This window comes from Artemia franciscana, chromosome 2 (assembly GCF_032884065.1).
Source record: "Artemia franciscana chromosome 2, ASM3288406v1, whole genome shotgun sequence".
NCBI classification, from domain to species: domain Eukaryota; kingdom Metazoa; phylum Arthropoda; class Branchiopoda; order Anostraca; family Artemiidae; genus Artemia; species Artemia franciscana.
The window spans coordinates 35,421,803-35,442,234 of record NC_088864.1 but is presented as its reverse complement, the minus strand read 5'-3'; the positions used below and the strand labels follow the sequence as shown (position 1 = coordinate 35,442,234).

General features: G+C 35.7%; 1 protein-coding gene across 1 annotated transcript in view; it reads left to right on the top strand.

Annotated features, from left to right (window-relative positions):
- The first annotated feature begins 3,022 nt into the window (after positions 1-3,022).
- Positions 3,023-20,432, top strand: part of LOC136040786 (cathepsin O-like) — a 32,452-nt gene continuing 15,042 nt past the window's right edge. Inside the window, exons 1-2 of the mRNA XM_065725117.1 lie at positions 3,023-3,232; positions 16,378-16,583. Of these exons, the coding sequence (XP_065581189.1) occupies positions 3,071-3,232; positions 16,378-16,583 (368 nt within the window). The 5' untranslated portion in view covers positions 3,023-3,070. The remainder of the gene's footprint in view (positions 3,233-16,377; positions 16,584-20,432) is intronic.

Genomic DNA, 20,432 nt, shown 5'->3' with positions numbered 1-20,432 from the left:
GAAGTGGGCTTCTTTCTCCTTGACCCCTTGCTCTTTCTGACATAGTTTTATAATGCTTTAGAGAAAGCATTTATGGGTCCAATAAGTGCACCTAATCGTAATTGCAGCTGCTTAGTTGCCAATTACCTTTAAAGAGATTTGGACTGAAAATTATATTGTTTAAACCCAGGTATGCATCAATAAGCTCTTCCATTCTTGAAATTTTGGGACAATTTTTTTCATCCCATTAAAAACGACCCTTTTTTTTAGCAGTCGTTCTAGAAGCATTACATTCAAAAATTATAGTATTGATATATATTCTCCATGTGTGCGACAATCTAAGGCCATTATGTTTATTTGATCAAGAATTTATGTTAAAGATTCGTTTTTATAAACAGTATGTAAGGTTTTTGGACAAATGGTATTACCACACACCAGTGTGACATCTCAGACTAAGAGGTGACACAGATAACGTTATAAAACTTCTCAAAAGTTTGGTTTGATAAAATTCCAAGCTTCAGAAGGTTTCATTGTTGATGACTGTTAATCAACTATTAATTATTGACTTACGCGCCAAAATTCAAAAGCGTGAAAATTTGCTATGGGCGTTACTTAAAAAGAACGCTACTTAAAAACATTTTTATTTGTCATTCGAATGAGCCTTCATTCAGCAATTTAAGACTAATGGTTTGATATGATCACCCTTGGGGGGAGAAAAAAGGCCTTTGTGACCAGTTTACTCTGGAAAAATAAGTAATTTCCTAGCTTGAAGTTAGGAGATTTTGAGTTCTCCCTCTTATTAAATTTCATTGTATAATTCTCGTAATGATCGAACTTTTTTTTTTTATAGAAAAATTCATCACCTATTTATCAAATTATGGAGTTTTACATTTCTTAATGGACTTAAACTAATTTCTTCAAAAATATTAAATTTTGTGTTTCTAGAATCAGTTTTTAAAATAGATTCTGCTATTGTATGCATTGAAATTGCAACTTGTTCTATCGACCTTTCTTTATCAGTACGAACTGTGATCCAAAGCTTGTTTAGGTGTAATGCACTCCGTTTAGTACATTCAACCATTTATGTAATAATGCATCAAGAATGATAATTATCCCTAAAAAATTATTTCCTTTTGAATATTTCTAAGAAGGTGGGAGTGGGTCTGAAGTATCAATATGATAAGCAAGATCTTCAATTACACTGTTTTTAGATTGAGTTTCTAGAAGACGTATTTTCTTGCAGTAATGTCCCCCATGGATGCCTGTAAGGGAGTGCTACAGAAGCAGTAGTTTTAGTTGTAGTAGCAGCAGTGGTGGAAGCAGTAATAGTCCTAATAGTAGCAGCAGTAGCAGTATTAGTAGTAGTAGTAGCGTACAAATATTGTCTTTTTGGTCAGTTGAGGGTCCCCCCTATCTTTCTCTGAAAGTACCAAATTAAAACCCTCAGTCATTCCTGAGTTACGGCCTTTTGGCAACATGTATGCACATAATTTGTCTCGATTTAATTCAAACTCCTCTCAACATTCTCTGAAATCTTTATCTGAGTGCTCTTGGCCTTTTTGAACAGCAAAGGTCTAAAATGTTCTCCTTTCTCAATACTACTACTACTACTACTACTAATAAATCACTACAGCACCAAGCCGCCTGAGGCCAACAGAGCTACGCATGCTCCTCCTCCAACCTAATCTAGTTAAAGCCTTCCTCTTTACACCCTCCCAAGAAGTTCCCATTTCCTTTAAATCTTTATTTATGACATCCTCCCAACCCAGACAAGGACGACCCGCTTTCCGTGTAGCCCCAGACGGTTGGCCAAAAAGGACAATCTTTGGTAATCTGTCATCCTTCATCCGTAGAACGTGGCCTTTCCATCTAAACCTTTCTTTCATTATAGCCCTAGAAAGCGGGATTGAACTACGCTTTTCGTACAACCTACTGTTTGAAATTCGGTCGGTCAGCCGGGTACCCAGAACAATCCGTAGGCAATTTCTCTGGAAAACATCTAGTAAATTTTCATCTGCTTTTTGGAGTGCCCATGCTTTAGAGCCATATTTGATCATTGTCATCACTGTAGCTTCCAGTATTCTAATCTTGGTTTGTAGACTTATCTTTCTATTCTTCCAAACTTTTTTTAACTGTGAAAAAACACCCTGAGTCTTAGCTATTCTACTTTTAACATCTTCAATGCTCCCATCCTAATAATACTACTAAGGTAATTGAAACTCCCAACCTGATCAATCTTTTCGTTACCTAATGTCACCTGTTCATCTTCACTTATTCCTAGCCTTAGTGACTTAGTCTTACTATATTTAAACAATGGGTGAATTGCATATTTGGCAGCCCTTGCCCTGAGGTCTGTTGGGTGTTGACATTCCCAGATACATAGTTTTTCGACCTTTCAACTACATTGAGCAAAATGGCTACCTAAAATTTTCATTTCATACGTTGTGGAAGTAAGGGGCGTGGGAAGGGAATTACTAGCCCTCCAAACTCTTTTAACTCTTTAATAGGGCACTGGAACTTTCAATTTCTAATGTAATGAGCTCCTTGACAAGTTTCTATGACAACCACTGCTCCATGAATTGTCCTGGTGGAGAAAATTACTCTGTGCCCTCTTTGCTCTTTACTTGGGCAGCGCTATAGCGTTGCCTATGATTATCACTGAATTAGGCAAATTTTGAAATGGTTTATGCAAGGTTGATGCAAACTGAGGTCTGTAGGACGCCATTGTCCCCCTCCCCAATAATAAATTACGCTAATGACAGTTAGAAGCTGTAGAATAAGAGAATGTCCATTAAATCATTCTTGAGCCGTTTCGCCGTAGCTCTTTATTAAAATTAGATACCCCCCCCCCATGCACGGCTTTCAGTTTGAACTGAAAGGAACTTCTCATCAATAAAAATCGACTCCCTGCTTTTATCTTTGTGAATTCATCTGAATTTAACAAGTAATTATTGATAAACATTTTTTTGTTGTCCCGCATTGGTACAACATTGTACATCCATTGTTCAACAATGGCCAATTGATCAGCAATCGAACGCTGGAAAATGGCTATAATCTTGCCGCTAGGGATTAAGGAAGGCAGAATATTTGAATGATTGGAAAGGAGGAAATTTGTTTTAATTGCTTTATCTTAGTATGCTTATTTTTTGTAGTTCCTATGCGCTATAATGATCCAAAAAGGATCGAGGTTCATGGAGCATTCAAAAATGGTTCCATGCTATTTCTGAGGCCTGAAGTAGATAGTGCATATAAGGTAATGTATTAATTTCTATAAAACCTTGAAACTACTTTCAAACATTTTAAAATACTTATGCCATTCCTGAGGATCACTTTGATTCACTCAACCCACCCCACTCTGGATTGACAAATAGAGGCCTAGACCTATATACTAGCCTAAGTTATATATGCTCATTGTAGGCTACTTTCTGTTATACTAATATTTTCTTCCTGCTGCTTATTTAGTGTTTGGTGTTAAGTTACTAAGGAGAAAATAGGGTAAAATTCTAGTAAATTGACTTCTTGCTATCTCAGAGAGGGTTTAGGTTAGGAAAATAAAACTTTCAGGGATGGGTCTACAGGCTAAAGTATGTCCTGGTAAGGTATTTTAAGGTACCCACCTCCACTCATTGGAGGTTATAAAGTACCCTCTAGAGGGCCCTGAAATTTGCCTACATGACATGTCCTATACCTATTGAAATTTTGACAAAACAACATTTTACCTTAATTTTCAGTTACTAGTTGCTTTTTCTCTGCCTTCAGTTCTGAAAATGCAATGCCTGTTATTTGAGTAGAATTTGAGCCATATCAATGGTTTTTTTTCAAAATTTAGGAAATGTATTTGTATATCTTTAAAATGATCACAATTGGTATAGTCTAATCTCCTTTTACAATAGGTCTGTTTTTGTTTATTCATTTTAGTGCTATTTTGTTTGCCCTTTTATTAGTCAAGTCTCTTTCTAGTTATGTCTCTTCTGATATATTCTTATATATCTTCTTATATTTATATGTTTGTGCTCTGTCTTTTTCATTTTTGTATGATTGACAGGTTTTCAAATAAATAAATGAAATACCCTTAAAACCTTATAAAATGGAATTGAGCAAAGTTATGAAGCTGAAAACAATTCAGTTGTACTTCAATTAAACAGAAGATCTATTGGTAAAATTCTAGTTAATTGACTTCTTGCTATCTCAGAAAGGGTTTAGGTTAGGAAAATGAAACTTTCAGGGACGAATCTACAGACTAAAGTATGTCTTGGGAAGGTATTTTGAAGCAACTACCTCCACTCCTTTTCCCTCTATAGGGCCCTGACCTTTGATGACCTTTAAAAATATGTGTGTTATAAAAGTGAAACCTTGCAAAATAGACCTTCTGCTTAATTAAAGTACAACAAAATTGTTTTCAGCTCCATAACTTTTAAGATCTTAAAGATATGCAAATACATTTCCTAAGTTTTGAAAAAAAAACATCAATATGGCTCAAAATTCTACTCAAATAACAGGAATTGCATTTTCACAACTAAAGGCAGAGAAAAAGGAACTAGTAACTGAAAATTAAGGTAAAATGTTGTTTTATCAAAATTTCAATAGTTATAGACCTGTCATGTAGGCAAATTTCAAGGCACTCTAAAGGGAGAAGGAGTGGAGGTGGGTACTTTAAGATACCTTCCTGGGGCATACTTTAGTCTGTAGATTCATCCCTGAAAGTTTCATTTTCCTAACCTAAACCCTTTCTGAGATTTCAAGAAGTCAATTAACTAGAATTTTACTGAAATGGTTGTGCTGTTAAAAATTCAATGGGAATATTGGCATATAGCCTAGCCTAATTTTGGCTATATATTCATCCTCTAGGGGGGAAGGGCAAGATAAAGTGATTTAAAGCAACTGGTAAATTTGGAGTAGTTTATAGATCTGACCTATGAATAAAGTGAATATACCACTCAATACCTTTTTTGTGCTCTTTCTAAATGATAGGTGCTATAATCAGATATTCAATTTTAAGTGCCTCACAGACCCTCAAAGATGATTCATTTTGCTCTTACTTGGACAGTAATTATATATTGCTGTCATCACCACTCTTGTTTAAACTAGCTTACCCTTAAATTTAACTGACTGTAACAAAGTCAAGAACCAGAAAACAGTTAGGAAATATATAGGCCTAATTCAGGCTATATATTTGCATATGAGGGGGAGGTAAAGCATTGTGGAGGTGCAATTGAGATGAGTTAACTACAATCATTCTGCATATAATGAAGTAAAAATTGTTGTTTTAACCCTTTTAAATAGCCAAAAATAAGAAAAAAAGTATCATCTTTGAGGGTTTGTAAAGGGCTTGAAATTAAATTTCCAAGTAAAGCAATTACTTTATTGAGCATAAGTATCAAGTGGCATGAACCAACAGGTCAAAGTGGTTAACATAGCCTAATTCCAAATTCAATTGGTGCTGGACGGTATGTTTCCTTTAGGAGCAGTCATGCACTGGACAGATAACCAAACAAAAGTCAAGGGTAAATTGTATCCTTTATTTGCTTGATAATAAACACCTCTTAAAAGTCTTCTAAACATAAAAATTGCTACCTTTACAAACTCTATTTTGAGCAGCAGTGGTGCAGTCTACCCTCTCATCTGAAGAAAAGACTATAACAAAGGAAACTACTACCATTCAATTGGTCAATCAATGCTCTTTCCAAATATACCTGTTGCTACCATGATTATAAAAATATAAAGCCATGTCTGTCCACATCTAGAATTTGGCACGACCCTATCCTCTCCTCACTATAAGATGGATGAGAAGGTACATATAAGTGTTCAAAGAAGGGCAACAAAGCTTATTCCTGCATTGCAAGACACATTATACATGAAATGTCTCAATTCACCTGAATTTCCTACTTTAGTATTCTGCAGGAAAATAGGAGATATAATAATAACTTGTAAATTGCTGACAAACAAGCTTTAAAGTTATATTTTCCCCCTATCCCTCAAAACTACCCTAAGATGAAGTACCAAGAAGCTACAGGCCCCCCCCCATAACATCAATTAAGAGCATAAATAGTTCTTCTCAGTACATTCTGTTCCACTCTGGAATAGCCTATCTGAAGCCACTATCCAGTCTCAAACCCTAGAAACCTTCAAGAAATTTGTCAATCAAGACTAGACCAATGCTGAATGGAAGCTAAAGTGAGATATCATATCATAACCTAGAAACACCACAAGCAAGATTTTCTACAGGAGGTTCAACACCACATAATCTTGCTGCACTTGTGATTTAAGGTTAGGTAATATACCTCATCCCTCATAATGAGGGAATAATGACACAGCCTTCAATAATAGATTTATTTGATAATGGATATTTTTGTTCTTAACCCATTAAAAGCACCATATCATTACAAAAGAATTGAGATCAATTTGATAAATATGCTACTTTAAAATTTGGATGAAAGTAGGAGAAATCTTATGAATAGAAACTTTCTGTATATTATACAAAAGAATTTTATTGTTGTTCTTGTGTTTTTTTATATAGTCTAGGACTATATCTTGCAGTTTTAAAAGGGAATAAGTTGAATTGACACAGTAACAACTAATATATTTGGAAAGAAAGTTGATCAGCAAATGAAATGGTACTACTCTTTTGTTATTAGAGTGTTTCTTCCAGATGTCAGGATAGCATACACTGTTACTTTTGAGCCTTAAAGGGATCCTTAAAACAACATTTTATTCCTTAATTTTTATTTTATAGAATTAAGATAAAAGCCTACCATTTGATTATAATCAAACCTGATAAACTTAACAATTTAAAAAATATTTTACTCTGCTATTTCATTTTTCAAAACAAATAGCTCACAGGTGAGTTTCTACAGTGCAAGTTAGATAAATATCATATTGCTTTCATTCAACACAATCAACAGATTACCTTAAATTACTTTAAATTGTAACTTGGAGCAATCTAAGGATTTATCCTGGTAGAAACTCCAGAGTTGATAATACTTGACACATAGTTGAATATGTACACTTGACTAGTGGTTTGATGTTGCTGATTCAAATCCTTCCCAGTTATACTTCCATTCTTTTTTGGTCATTCATTGTTGGGATGGTTCTTAAAGCTGTTTGTGGTTTGGGCAGCAATGGTATATGGCAGTAATTTGTTCCAGAGGTTGGCAAACGGTTTGTCAGAAAATGGGTGTGTTGCCGCTTTGAGGAGAAATGCCTAGATAACTGTAAGTTATGTCCCCTTTGACAATAGTCCTGAGACGCCAGAGGAAGGAGATCAGGAAGGTCCTTTGAATTAATAAGCTTATGAACCAGAATGGCATCACCCTTGCATAGCCTTGTAGAGTATGCAAGGATTTACAATGTTATAATTTTAACATCTTTTTAAAAAAAGGGGAGATGCAAGGACCATACTTGTCTCCAGCCTTGGCTGTCCTTTGTACAAAAGGCTCAGAATTTTAGAACAGGGGAAATTGTTCCTTTTATGAGCCCCAGTGATGAGCTTGCTGATGCTGCCACCTTCTTTGCATTAGTGCCAAATTTAAGATGCTCATCAACAATTAATCCTAGGTCACGTTCTTCCACCACTAGAGAAAGGGACTGACCATAAAGAGAGTAAGTTGAATTGATATTCTTGTGTCCAAAGTGTAAAACATGGCATTTTGACACATTGAAAGTGAGTAGCCAAGATTTCACCCACGTGCTAAGGAGATCAAGTTCTTTTTGAAGTTGGGAAGTATCCTCAAGAGTGCTAGCTGGACCAATTACATTGGGATCATTGGCATATAGCATCATTTTGCTTTTTAAGCACTAATGGAGAATTGTTTATGAACATATTGAACATGGTGGGGCCAAGCACACTATCCTGTGGAACCCCACTGATAACAAGCTGAGAGAGGAGAGGATAGGATTGCCATCTGTATAAAATAATCTTACATGCTGAACACAATTCCTCAAGAGATCCAGAATCCATTTAAGAATTTTTTCCTCCAAACCAATAGATTGTAGCTTAAGCTCAAGTCTCTTATGACAGACTTTGTCAAATGCTTTTGAAAAATCAAGAAGGATCATGTCAACAGGGATTCCCAACTCCAGTAGTTTTGTAGTATAGTCATATGAATCAAGCAGATTAGTATCAACTGATCTATTGCTTTGGAAACCATGTTGAGAGCTGTTGAGAAGATGATGCTGATCAAGATGCTCAATAACTGCTTTGTTGACAATACGTTCAAGAAGCAATAGGCCGGTAATTTTCTGCAGAATCTTTCCTTCCCTTTTTGTGAATGGGGGCAATATGTGCCACTTTCCACTCTGCAGGAAGCTTTAAGCTATCAAGAGATAATCTGATGAGTTTTGAGAGTGAGTGTGATAATTGGGTTAAATTACACATTCTTTCAAAGGGACAAAATTTAACATAAAATAGTAGAAATAAGCAAAATAAATAAAATTAATTCAGTTTGCTCTCAAAACATGGTTCAAACTCTTGTCATAATTATACCCATAGTATCATCAAACTATTGTGCGTAGTCTAGGGCTATATCGGGCCCCATTAGGAGGAGTCAGGGTTCAATTGTGATGGGTGATGGTGACACTTGTAAATGAAAAAGACATTGAAGATAAAAAACAATCTTATTTATTTTGTTTATTTCTAGTCTTTTTACATTCAATTTTGTGACTTCGAAGTCTTGTAGATTTTGCCTCATTTTTGTTAAACGACTGTAATTTGTCTCATTTTAACTGCAAAAACATGATTTATGAGAAAGAAAAAGCAGAATTAAAAGGTGTTTAATTTGTTTAGTTTGTCAGATTTGACTATCTTAAATTCATGCATGTGAAATGGATGGCTGCAATATATCAAAATAGTGTTGGATTTTGATTCTAGTGGTATGTCTTTATGTAAGTTCTACCAGCACAAAAATAAGGAAGAAGGTATCACTTCTAGGGTCCCTTTGAGGGATCAAAATGGGTTTGCCAGGGTATTTTTTAATATACTTAAAATAGTGTAAGGACCCATTGAGTGGTACTCTCAACCTCAAGCCAGCTAGTTAATTTGGAAAAGGAAAAATATAACCAGTGAAATTCTAGATTAGGGTGTTTTTTGGGTTATTATGTATGATGATTCCTGTAAAGGAAACACTATTATGACTGCTGGGGATAGGCGATTCGAGTATCCGCACTTCCCGCAGGTCCAAATTCACCCCCCCCCAAGTTCTGAAAACTCTGTGACAAATTTATATCTGTTGGCTGAAAGTTTTTTTCCCCTGCATTTAAAAAAAGAGAAAAAAAAGGCAGCGCTTTTTTCTCATATCATGCCGCCGCCTAGCAAAATTAAGGCCACATCAAGTAGAAGACCAAAAAGGACTTGTATAAGTCCGAAAAAAGGATGATAGGGAATGGTTCTGCCAGGAGTTCCTTTACAAATGGGAAGCTGCAGAGTCCTCTACAAGAGTCTAATCTAACAGCCACAATCTACACCGAACGAATTCTTTTTTTCATGGAGCATCACAAGGATGGATAATCCTTATATCGCTCTAAGCTGCGATTTAAGGTAATGACAAATGACTAGTTCCATTAGATCTCCTGTTCAGTATTTTCCTGAAACATAATATTCATTGCTGTGATGTTCCTGCCTCTCCCCTTCCCCCTAATGTTGCCACATATAGCCCTAGTCTATACAAGTATACAAAATTTCTGTAGAAAATATTAATGGTTTTCAGTTGTTTTTAATAATATATTTACCCAATCATTCTCATTATTTAACAATGGTAAGGTATATAGAGAAGGTAAAGAATAAAGTGCCTATGTTATAGAAATGCATTGGCTTTTATCAGCAATGGAAAACCAAGGATAAATATATTATTTGGGATAATATTTGCCTATTATGGCGGGGGGGGGGGGTTACATCATGGTAGTGACCATAATATTTGAGTGATGAAGAGGGAATGTGATGGTGCTGCTTTTTGCCATGTTAGTGTTTCCTTCACATGAAGAATCTTCATGCATTATTACTGATGCTTGTAAACTTGGAATGTACTTATGTTAGGAGAATGAAACATTGGTAAAGTTCTAGGTGAGAGGCTTTTTGCTACCTTAGAAAGTAGTTTACCTAAGTGAATGAAACTTTCAGGGATAAGTTCAGATCCAAAATTATGTCTCTTGAAGATGTTTCTATGTTCCCATCCCTTTTATTAAGGCTTAGAAGGTCACATATAATATGGGATGCATAGAAGGACTTTTATACATAGACATAGAAGACCAGGCATGAAACAATATTTTTACAGTCATACTCCTTAGAATTAAGGTAAAGGCTAAAAATAGCTAATCACCCAATAAAGAAATACTATTATTTTGCTGTTCCACATGCAACTATATCTTGGTTTTGAAGGTAGTTTAGAACTAATTTGTAAAATTGTTTTGTCAGCATTTACATTCTTTTTAGCCAGGTTTTTCTTGGCTTGTCATTTAGCTCTAGCTTCTGTCCAGATTTTGCAAACCTGGTTAATCTCAGGAATTCAAAGGACGTTTCAAGGTTGAACTTGACAAGCCCTCTTCTAACTAGAATCGAAGAACTATGGTGGAGCTGAACAGGATTCAGATTAATGTATTTGCTATTAATCTCTTGTAAAAATAAGAAAGGATTAAAAGTCTTATTGTCCCCTTTAAACCTTATGCTGTGTTAGTGTTATGACTTGTTCTGAAATAAGATTACCAAATTTGTTGAACTTACAAAAAAAGAAAGTAATAAAAACAATAAGTAAATACAAATCTAGCCATTTCAGTTAATGTTGAGATGTTGGGAGTCAAATGCTGTTTCAACATCTAATTTTAGATTACCAATTGATTATTTTTTGTGGTCTAGTGCCTGCCTTCCATTGCATTGCTATCTTCATTGAAGTTTAAAAATAAATTAAACATTCATCTCAATATTGTATTAATAGGCCAAATACTGTTGGCCTTATGTAAAAGTTTTTAGATATAAATTAGTGATGAAATAAACCAATTGCATCTCACACCTAGCAAACTGTTTGAGTTCAAAAATGGCAGTATTAGAATTTATGTACATCAAGTCATCTCCTGGAGTATGCTTAGACTGAGGAATCTGCTGTTATAGGCTAGTGAGCTTAGATGTAAGTTGGCATTCACTTATGGCTAGTGAGCTTAGATGTAAGTTGGCATTCACTTGTGGCTCTCATAGCCAGCTATTGTTGAGGGCATTTAATTTGCTCTTGATAAGTCACTAGTCCTTGTTTTCACAACTTGTATTGCAAATTTAAAATGAATGTTAAGATTAATTTTCAGACTACTATTACTACTACTAACAACTTGCCACATCACAAAGCCGCCTGAGGCTAACACAGCTATGCACGCTTCTTTGCCATCCCAATATATTCAAAGGCTCCCTCTTTACAACATCCTAGGGAGTTCTCATTTACTTTAAATATTTCTTTATGACATCCTCCCACCCCAGATAAGGACAACCTGCTTTCCATTTAGCCCTAGACGGCCGGCTGAAAGGACAATCTTTCACAATTAATCATCCTTCATCTGCAGAACGTGCCCTAGCCATCTCAACCTTTCTTTCATTATAGCCCTAGAAGGCAGGATGGAACCGCATTTTTTGTACAGCCTACTGTTTGAAATACAGTCAGTCAGACAGGTACCCAGAACAATCCATAGGCAATTTCTCTGGAAAACATCTAGCAAATCATCATCTGCTTTTTGGAGTGCCCATGCTTCAGAGCCATATTTGACCACAGTCATCGCTGTAGCTTCCAATATTCTAATCCTGGTTTGCAGACTTATCTTCCTATTTTTCCTAGCTTTTTTTTAACTGTGAAAAAAACACCCTGAGCCTTGGCTATTCTACTTAAAACATCTTCAGTGCTCCAACTGTCTTTACTAATAATACTATCAAGGTAAGTGAAGCTGCCCACCTGATCAATCTTTTCATTGTCCAATGTCACCTTTTCATGTCCACTTATTCCTAACCTTAGTGACTTAGTCCTCTTAACATTATTTTTAAAACCTATTCTAGCATTCTGAACCTTACTTTCATCTATAATACTTAAATCATCAGCTTAATCTAAGTTCAAGAGAGTTATTTCCTCCCCATTTGATTCCATGGTACCCCATTGCCTTTCCTGTGCTCCTTAAGACAAAATCCATCAGAATCATCCATATAAAGGGGGATAGGGCACAACCTTGCTTAACTCCTGATTTAATACAAAACCATCTGCTAACCTCATTTCCTACCTTAACCGCAGCAGTGTTATTCTTGTACATAGCACTAGTTGCTTTAATGTATTTGTTTGGTATACCATACAAGAATAAGACCTTTGCTAAAGCTCTTCTATCAACAGAATCGAGTGCTTGCTCATAATCTATAAAATTGAGGACCAAAGGTGTTAGACAACTCAGGCACTTCTTGATTATTAATCTTGGAGTGAAAGTTTGGCCAACACCTCCTCTACCTTTTCTAAAGCCAGACTGTTCTTCTCTTAAAACTTTGTCTACAGCATCTGTTGATTAAAAAAGTATCATATTACTAAGTAATTTATTACCTACAGAGACCAGACTAATGCCTTGATAATTACCACAGTCACTCTTATCACCTTTCCTATACAGTGGTTTAATTAAGATCTTCCTAAAAATCCTTTGGTACTTCCCCTTTTTCAAAAATCATATTCATAATCTTTAGTAACTTATTTCTAACCTCAGAGTCACCATTCCTAAGAAACTCATTTACCAGACTATCAGTACCTGCAGCCTTATTATTTTTTAATCCTTTTAGTGCTGTCGCTAATTCTTCTCTCACAAATCTTCCTTTATATCCAAGGTATCACAAACTTTTTCATTTTCATCTATATCTTCTTGTGCAACTCTATCTTGGTTTAGCAAATTCTCAAAATTTTCTGCCGATCTCTCTCTAACTCTTTCCTTATCACTAAACAATTAGTTCCTATCTTTAATTGGGACAAGCCTGTATTGATCTTCTAGATCAATCAAGGAATCTAGATCAATCTAGAAGATCTCAAGGATCTTCTAGATCCTTGCCAATTTTATTCATGGCCTCCACTTCACACCTCCTTAGTTTATATTTTAATACTTTCTCTACTTTCTTGACATTCCTTTTGTTTTCATATGATCTATCACTCCGACAATTCTTGTATAAGCCCCTTCTCCTCTCTATTAAACAGAAAGCTTTTCTTTACTAATATTCCTAGCTGCAGTCCTAACTTTCTTCCCTAAGATACCATCAGCAACTTCATAAATTATTTTTCTAAAATTATACCAACCATCTTCCACATTGTCAAATTTTAAACCCTCAAGTTTTAAACTCAATTTTAAATAATATGATATTGTTGTAATTTAAGTGACTCTTAACCCCTAGCCTGCAAGAATTCTTTAATCGTGTAACAGACCGAGCCGAAAAATTGGGAATACACTTTAACATAAAGAGGACAAAATGTATGGCTGTTTGCAGTGATCAACCTCTTGAGATCTCCCATAAAGAGCCGAGCAAGTATCATGCTTTTGATACCTTGGCACTTTAGTTGAAGAGAGAGACAACATAGCTAAAGAGGTCCAGACCAGAATTGGGATTGAACTAACTGCCTTGAATCAGCTCTCATCAATATGGAAATCCCCAAAATTCTCATGAAGGTTCAAAATGAGACTCTTCAACAGCAACGTGATGAGCATTCTGCTTTACTCATATGAAACCTAGAAACTTGACCAAACTCTATAAAAACGTCTGCTAGCCTTTGAGAATTACTGTTTCTGACGATTGTTGCACGTCCAATGGTACCACCAAGTCACAAACGAACAAAACAAACCCGCACCATCCAACCATCCGTCACAGAAGTAATCAAGTATAGATGCTGGCACTTTCTTGGTCATGTACTACGGCTGCCGGACAGTAGACTACCGAAGATGACGTTCCAATGGAATCCAGGGGGGATTCCATGGAACCAGGCAGACTGATGAATACTCTACGCCAGATATACAAAAAGACCAAGTGACAATGAACACTGCTATTTTGCCATATTGGGCGGATGTATTAGCTGCTGCCATGCTTCAAGAATAACGGTGGAGTCTCACTGATGCCCTATGCGCCCTGGATTGCGTTGGAGGAACTAAGGTATAAGGTTAACCCCTTTTGAAGGAATTTTAAAGCACTTAAAAATTCAAATGAGGAAATTGGTCTCCCTTAAATGAGACCAAAACTGAGTTTATTATTTTTAATCACAATAGGAGTAATCCTGACCTCAAGGTAAAGCTTGTTGATAATCTTGGGAAACTGTTATTCATGATAGCGTAGGCTATCTTGGCTGATTATTGGCTGTGGTTCTAAATCAAGTCTATGTTTGTATCATTTTAGGCTTTATTACAGTTGACAATTTTGAGCCTAACTGCTTCCATCAATGGTTACCCATTACATGTTAGCACTTTCCTATTTGGGACTCTACTAATTGATGAACGTATATACATATAGTATACTTCAGCCTTTCCTGATTTTACAAATTTCTACAATGCATATTTCTTTTGAAGCGCAACCCCATGATTAGAAACCATTACAGCAAACTCAATCTGTGTTTACTGGTACAGAAGAGAAATGTGAGGTTCCAGAGAAGTTTGAAGGGGAATGAACTCCATCATGCTTTCCTGTATGAGGAATCTAATTGTTCTTTTGTTTGCTAATATTCACACGTATTTCATTTGTTTTATTTTGTATTTATTATAGTCTTGCTTTTTCAGTCTTGATTTTTCCATTTATATTGGGATGTCTTGTATTTTGTTCTTATTATTGTGCTAGCAGCATAATTCATTTCTGGTGGGGAAGGAAATCCATTCAATATACATCTAAATCATGTGCTCTTAGATGCGTAGAAAATTATCTAAATTGCCATACTAAAAGCTGTATTTAAATTGCCATACTAAGAACAATTATTGTAAATAATTGCTGTTGTTTAGTAATAGACTATTTATGCAAGCTTACAAATTACTGTTTTTTAACATTGTTTGTAAACTTCTATTGTGATTGGAGAAAAATGTTAGAGGATTTAAAGTACAGTATTCAAACTGATACTGCAACAAAGCAGGGTGACTAATTTCTGTGGTCTAATAATTGCTAGAGAACCATCACAGCCAATGTTTGTTACAGTTGGCAAGTCTTTTGTTAGTTGCCTGAAAATTTCTTTAAAGATAGGCTAGCCTAGTAAGCTGTGCTAAATTTGGTTCCCAAATTTGTACTTTTCAAATTTTCTGACCAATCAATACATTTGCGATCATTGTTAGTTAACAATATTGGATGCAGGTAGGAATATTAGTGAATATGCTTTAAGTTAAGTAGAGAAGAGGAGGGGCTTGTGCAGGAAGCATTTACGTGATAGACCATTTGAAGATAAGATGAATGTAAGGCAACTACAGAGAGCATTAAAATATGAATTAAGGAGGTCTGAAGTGTTGGCTATGGATATAATAGCGAAGATCTGGAAGATGTATCCAGATGGTGCAATAGTAAAATTTAGTACCGGCATGTTAAAGAAATGAGAGGAAACAGTAAATCTGGACTTGTCCCAGTTGAAGATAGAAATTAAGCCAAAATTAATAATATGAAAAGAGTTAAAGAGATATGGGCAGGAAACTTTGAGAATGTGCTAAATTGTCCTCTAGTCAAAACTAGTCCTCAGTTTTATAGACTATGAGCCATTATTTGATTCAACTGATAGAAGAGCAAAGGTCTTGTCCTCGTATGGCATACCTGACAAATACATAAAGTGATAGTGCTATGTACAAGCATAACATTGCTGTAGTTAAGGGAGGAAATGAGGTTATAGCTGGTTTCGTTTTGAATCTGGAATTAAGCAGGATTACTTTCTATCTCCATTTAAATGGATCATTTTGATTGTATTAAGGAACATGGCAAAAGCTATGGGAGAGTATGAATCAAATGGGAAAGTAATACCATTAGACTTAAATTATAGTGATAATGTGAGTGTCTGAGATGAAAATGTTAGCAAAATGATTTTTTTTTTTTGAGGTTAAATAATTTTAGTTATTTTTTTTGGTGGGGGGGACTATAGTATTTTAGATTTTTGAGGGGAGGGGTGTAAATAAAAAAATGGCCTCTTGGGGTATGATTGTAATATAAAAGTTAATATTGTTCAGTTGCAAGGTTTTTGGTGCCGATTAGAATTTGCGCTTTGTATTAGTTGTTTTATTATTTATTTTTCTTGTATTATTTAGTGTATTTTTGCCACCCCCTCAGACAAGTTTCTTACTTCTCGGGGTGGATGTTATTACTAATGCTTTTGTTGGGTATAATAAATATCTCCTACTCTCTCTAAAGACTTTACTTGCTCTAATTTTGATTAAACAGAATGAAAGCTACTAATAAGGGCTTGATTTCAGATTGCAACTGAAAGAATATCCAAACTTCAAGAATCTAATGGAGCCTCTTATGGAATGACAAAGTTCTCACTTATGCCTCAAGATGAATTTAAAAACAAATATTTAAGGTTTAGAATGAGTGACTTCGAAGGCTCCCAGGCTCTGGTACGACAGAGAAGAGAAGCACATTCTTTTAATGTATCTGGCGTCCCAATAAAATTTGATTGGTAAGATAGCTTCAGTTTTCGTTTTGCTATAAAATAAAAATAAATAAATCATATAATAAAGTATGAAAAGTCAAATTGTGTCTGTTGTTTGTATTTCAATCTAGTATCTTCACTGATGAAAGAACCAGTTATAGCCCCCTCTTTTACTTAGGATACTTATTATTGATTTTTTATCTTCCTGTCAAGTGTCTTATATGTTACGTTTAAAAATTATCAAATGTATAAACTTAAAATTACTGAACAAATCTTGAAGCTAATTATTATAGTCTAAAAGTTCTAATCAAACCCTAAAATCAAATGTTTCATTAAAAGTTCGAAATATTTAACTAGAATTCTAAAAATTTTCGGTAAATAAATATTCCATCCTTTTTTTATGTACAAAAATTGAAAGTTCCTTTTTCTAATCTTCTACCTACATCCTTACCACAAGATGAAAAAAAATCATACAAATCTAAACCATTAAACCTTCAAACTCTATAATTATTTCTCAACTCTCCTTTTGGTTTATTTTTAAGAGCACGTCTGTACCCACCAAGACACAAAAACTGTTCCCTTCTACTTTAGACCAAACACGTCCTCAATTTTCTTACAGTACATAATCCTTATCCTTTTCCATTCTATTTCCACACGATTTATCACATCCTAATTTGCCTTCTGTTTGTCTTTTCGCTTTCACATGTAATAACTACTAGAGCTAAGAGCTCATATGGCACTTATGACGAGGCCAGACGAGCCAAGAGCTCATATGGTGTGAGCTCTAGCAAAATTCTAAGAATCAATAGATTGATTTAAAAGGAAAATCGGAGGCTTAATGCCGGTCCGGATTTAAAATAAGAGCTCTGAGTTACGAGCTCCTTTTATATATCAAAATTCACTAAGATCCGACCACCCACTCGTAAGTTATAAATACCTCATTTTTTCTACTTTTTCCTCTCCCTTCAGCCCCCCAGATGGTCTAATCGGGGAAAACGACTTCATCAAGTCAATTTGTGCAGCTCCCGGACACGCCTACCAATTTCCATCGTCCTAGCACGTTCAGAAGCACCAAACTCCCCAAAGAGAGTATATCCAGTACGGTTACGTCAATCACGTATCTACGACATTTGCTTATTCTACCCACCAAGTTTCATCCCGATTTCTCTACTCTAAGCGTTTTCCAAGATTTCCGGTTTCCCCCTCCAACTCCTCCCAATGTCAACAGATCTGGTTGGGATTTGAAACAAGAGCTCTGAGACATGAGTTCCTTCTAATTCAAATTTAATTAAGATCCGGTCACCGGTTCTCAAATTAAAAATTCCTCAATTTTTTATTTTTTCCAAATCAACGCCCCCCAGCTCCTCCAAAGTGAACAGATCCGTTCCAATTATGTCAATCACGTATCTATAACTTGTGATTATTCTTCCCATCAAGTTTTATCCCGATCTCTCCACTCTAAGCGTTTTCCAAGATTTCTCTTTCCCCCCTCCAACCCCCTATGTCCCTGGATCCGATTTGAATTGAAAATGGAGCATCTGATACATAAGATCCTTCTACATATCAAGTTTCATCAAGATCTGATCACCCATTCGTAAGATAAAGATACCTCAATTTTCACGTTTTCTAAGATTTCCGGCCCCCTTCAACTCCTCCCAACGTCATGGGATTCTAAATATGTAATTTCATTAAGATACGATCACTTCTTTGTAAGTTAAAAATATCTCTTTTTTTCAAATTTTTCAAAATTAACCCTCCCTCCAACACCCCCAAATAGAGCGGATCCGTTCCGGTTATGCCAATTACGTATCTAGGACTTCTGCTTATTTTTCCCACCAAGTTTCATCCCGATCCCTCCACTTTAAGCGTTTTCCAAGATTTGAGGTCCCCCCCCCACAACTCTCCCATATGTCACTGGATCCTGAGCGGATCCGTTCCGGTTATGTCAGTCATGTATCTTGGACTTGTTTTTATTCTTCCCACCAAGTTTCATCCTGATGTCTCCGCTTTAAGTGTTTGCCAAGATTTCCGCCCCCCCCCCCTTAATGACTATGGAGCCGGTTGGGATTTAAAGTAAGAGATCTAAGTTACAAGGTCCTTCTAAATGTAAAATTTCATTAAGATCCGATCGCTCCCTCGTAAGTTAAAAATACCTCATTTTTCTATTTTTTCAGAATTAACCCTCCCCCCCAACTCTCCAAAACAGAGCAGATCCGTTCCGGTTATGTCAATCACGTATCTAGGACTTCTGCTTATTTTTCCCACCAAGTTTCATCCCGATCCCTTCACTCTAAGCGTTTTCCAAGATTTTAGGTTCTCCCCTCCAATTACCCCCAATGTCACTGGATCTGGTCGGGATTTAAAATAAGAGCTCTGAGACACGATATCCTCCCAAACATCAAATTTTATTAATATCCCTTCACCCGTTCGTAAGTTAAAAATACTTCTTTTTTCCGAATTAACCGGCCCCCCACTCCCCCCCAGATGGTCAAATCGGGAAAACGACTATTTCTAATTTAATCTGGTCCAGTCCCTGATATGCCTGTCAAATCTCATCGTTCTAGCTTACCTGAAAGTGCCTAAAGTAGCAAAGGCAGGACCAACAGACCGACAGACTGGCAGAATTTGTGATTGCTATATGTCACTTGGTTAATACCAAGTGACATAAAAATGCGATAGGACCTACACCTTTGTCCTTGTATAGGCCTCACCATCTACGTTTTGTACACAGCTTTCTCTAAATTAACTTCAACTTTTTTACCTGTAACACTTCCTAATAAATTCCTCAGTCGTGCAACTTTTGGTTCTTGTCTTTCACATTCTAACATTACTTGAGATTGTGTTTCTAGTTTTTTCTCTCATAGCTTACATGGTCCCTTACCTCCACCCATATTCATCTTTACTTTAAACTCTTCTGTGGGTTACAAATTATGCATAAAGAAAAACATATGTTCTTTAATTTTTTGCCGCAACAGGTAACTTTCTAGTAGTATGAAAATTTTGTCCACCTCTTCTTCATTATAACTACCATATTCAATGATCTTTAGTGGAGAAAGCTGTTTCTTTTTTTTTCATAATATTCCTTAAGTTTTCCTTTGTCAACTTCCCCACTTATCTCAAGCGACATTCATAATTTTCCTATTTCATAAATTTCTTCGGATGCTTGATTATATTTTGGTGGGGTATTTTTTTTCTTTTCTTTTCTATGTTTCTTACCAAGCTCTTGTTGGTGATTCTCTTTTCCTTATCATTTGTTCCAACATTGCACTCACAATTTACTTTAGATGTGTCTTTTTGGGTTACAAAACAAAGGACAGATACCATATAACTGAGCAAGCTTAAGTGTTCACATACTGGGCCTTCTGGTGAACAGTCAGACCTCTTCCATATCCTTGTCTAAGGGCATTTTTGAATTTCGATATCGTATTTATCCAGTTTTCACTTTCTGTTCGATTCCAACTTCTTTGAAAAAACATACCCAATATTTTAATTTTTTCCTTTCTCGGGATCCCCTGACACACCTGTTCTACTTCATCTCCCAATGATAGCATTTCACACTTGTTTCTATTGAGCTGTAGCTTGAAGATGTCACAATATTCATCTATGCACTGAACGGCCACTTTGAAATCATCTTCAGTATCTATGTACGTTGTCAGATCATCCACAAAACTGTTCAACTTCATTGCCACGTTTTTTATTATAATGGCATTTATTTCCTTTTCTAGATATTTAAGTAACGCGTCAAAATACAGTTGAAACAGTAAAATACTCAGCAGGCATCCTTGGCGCACTCCAGTTTCTGCTTCAAATTTTCCTGTAACATTGTTTTGTCGAAAGCCTTTTTAATATCATAACTCGTTATCATGTACTTTATTT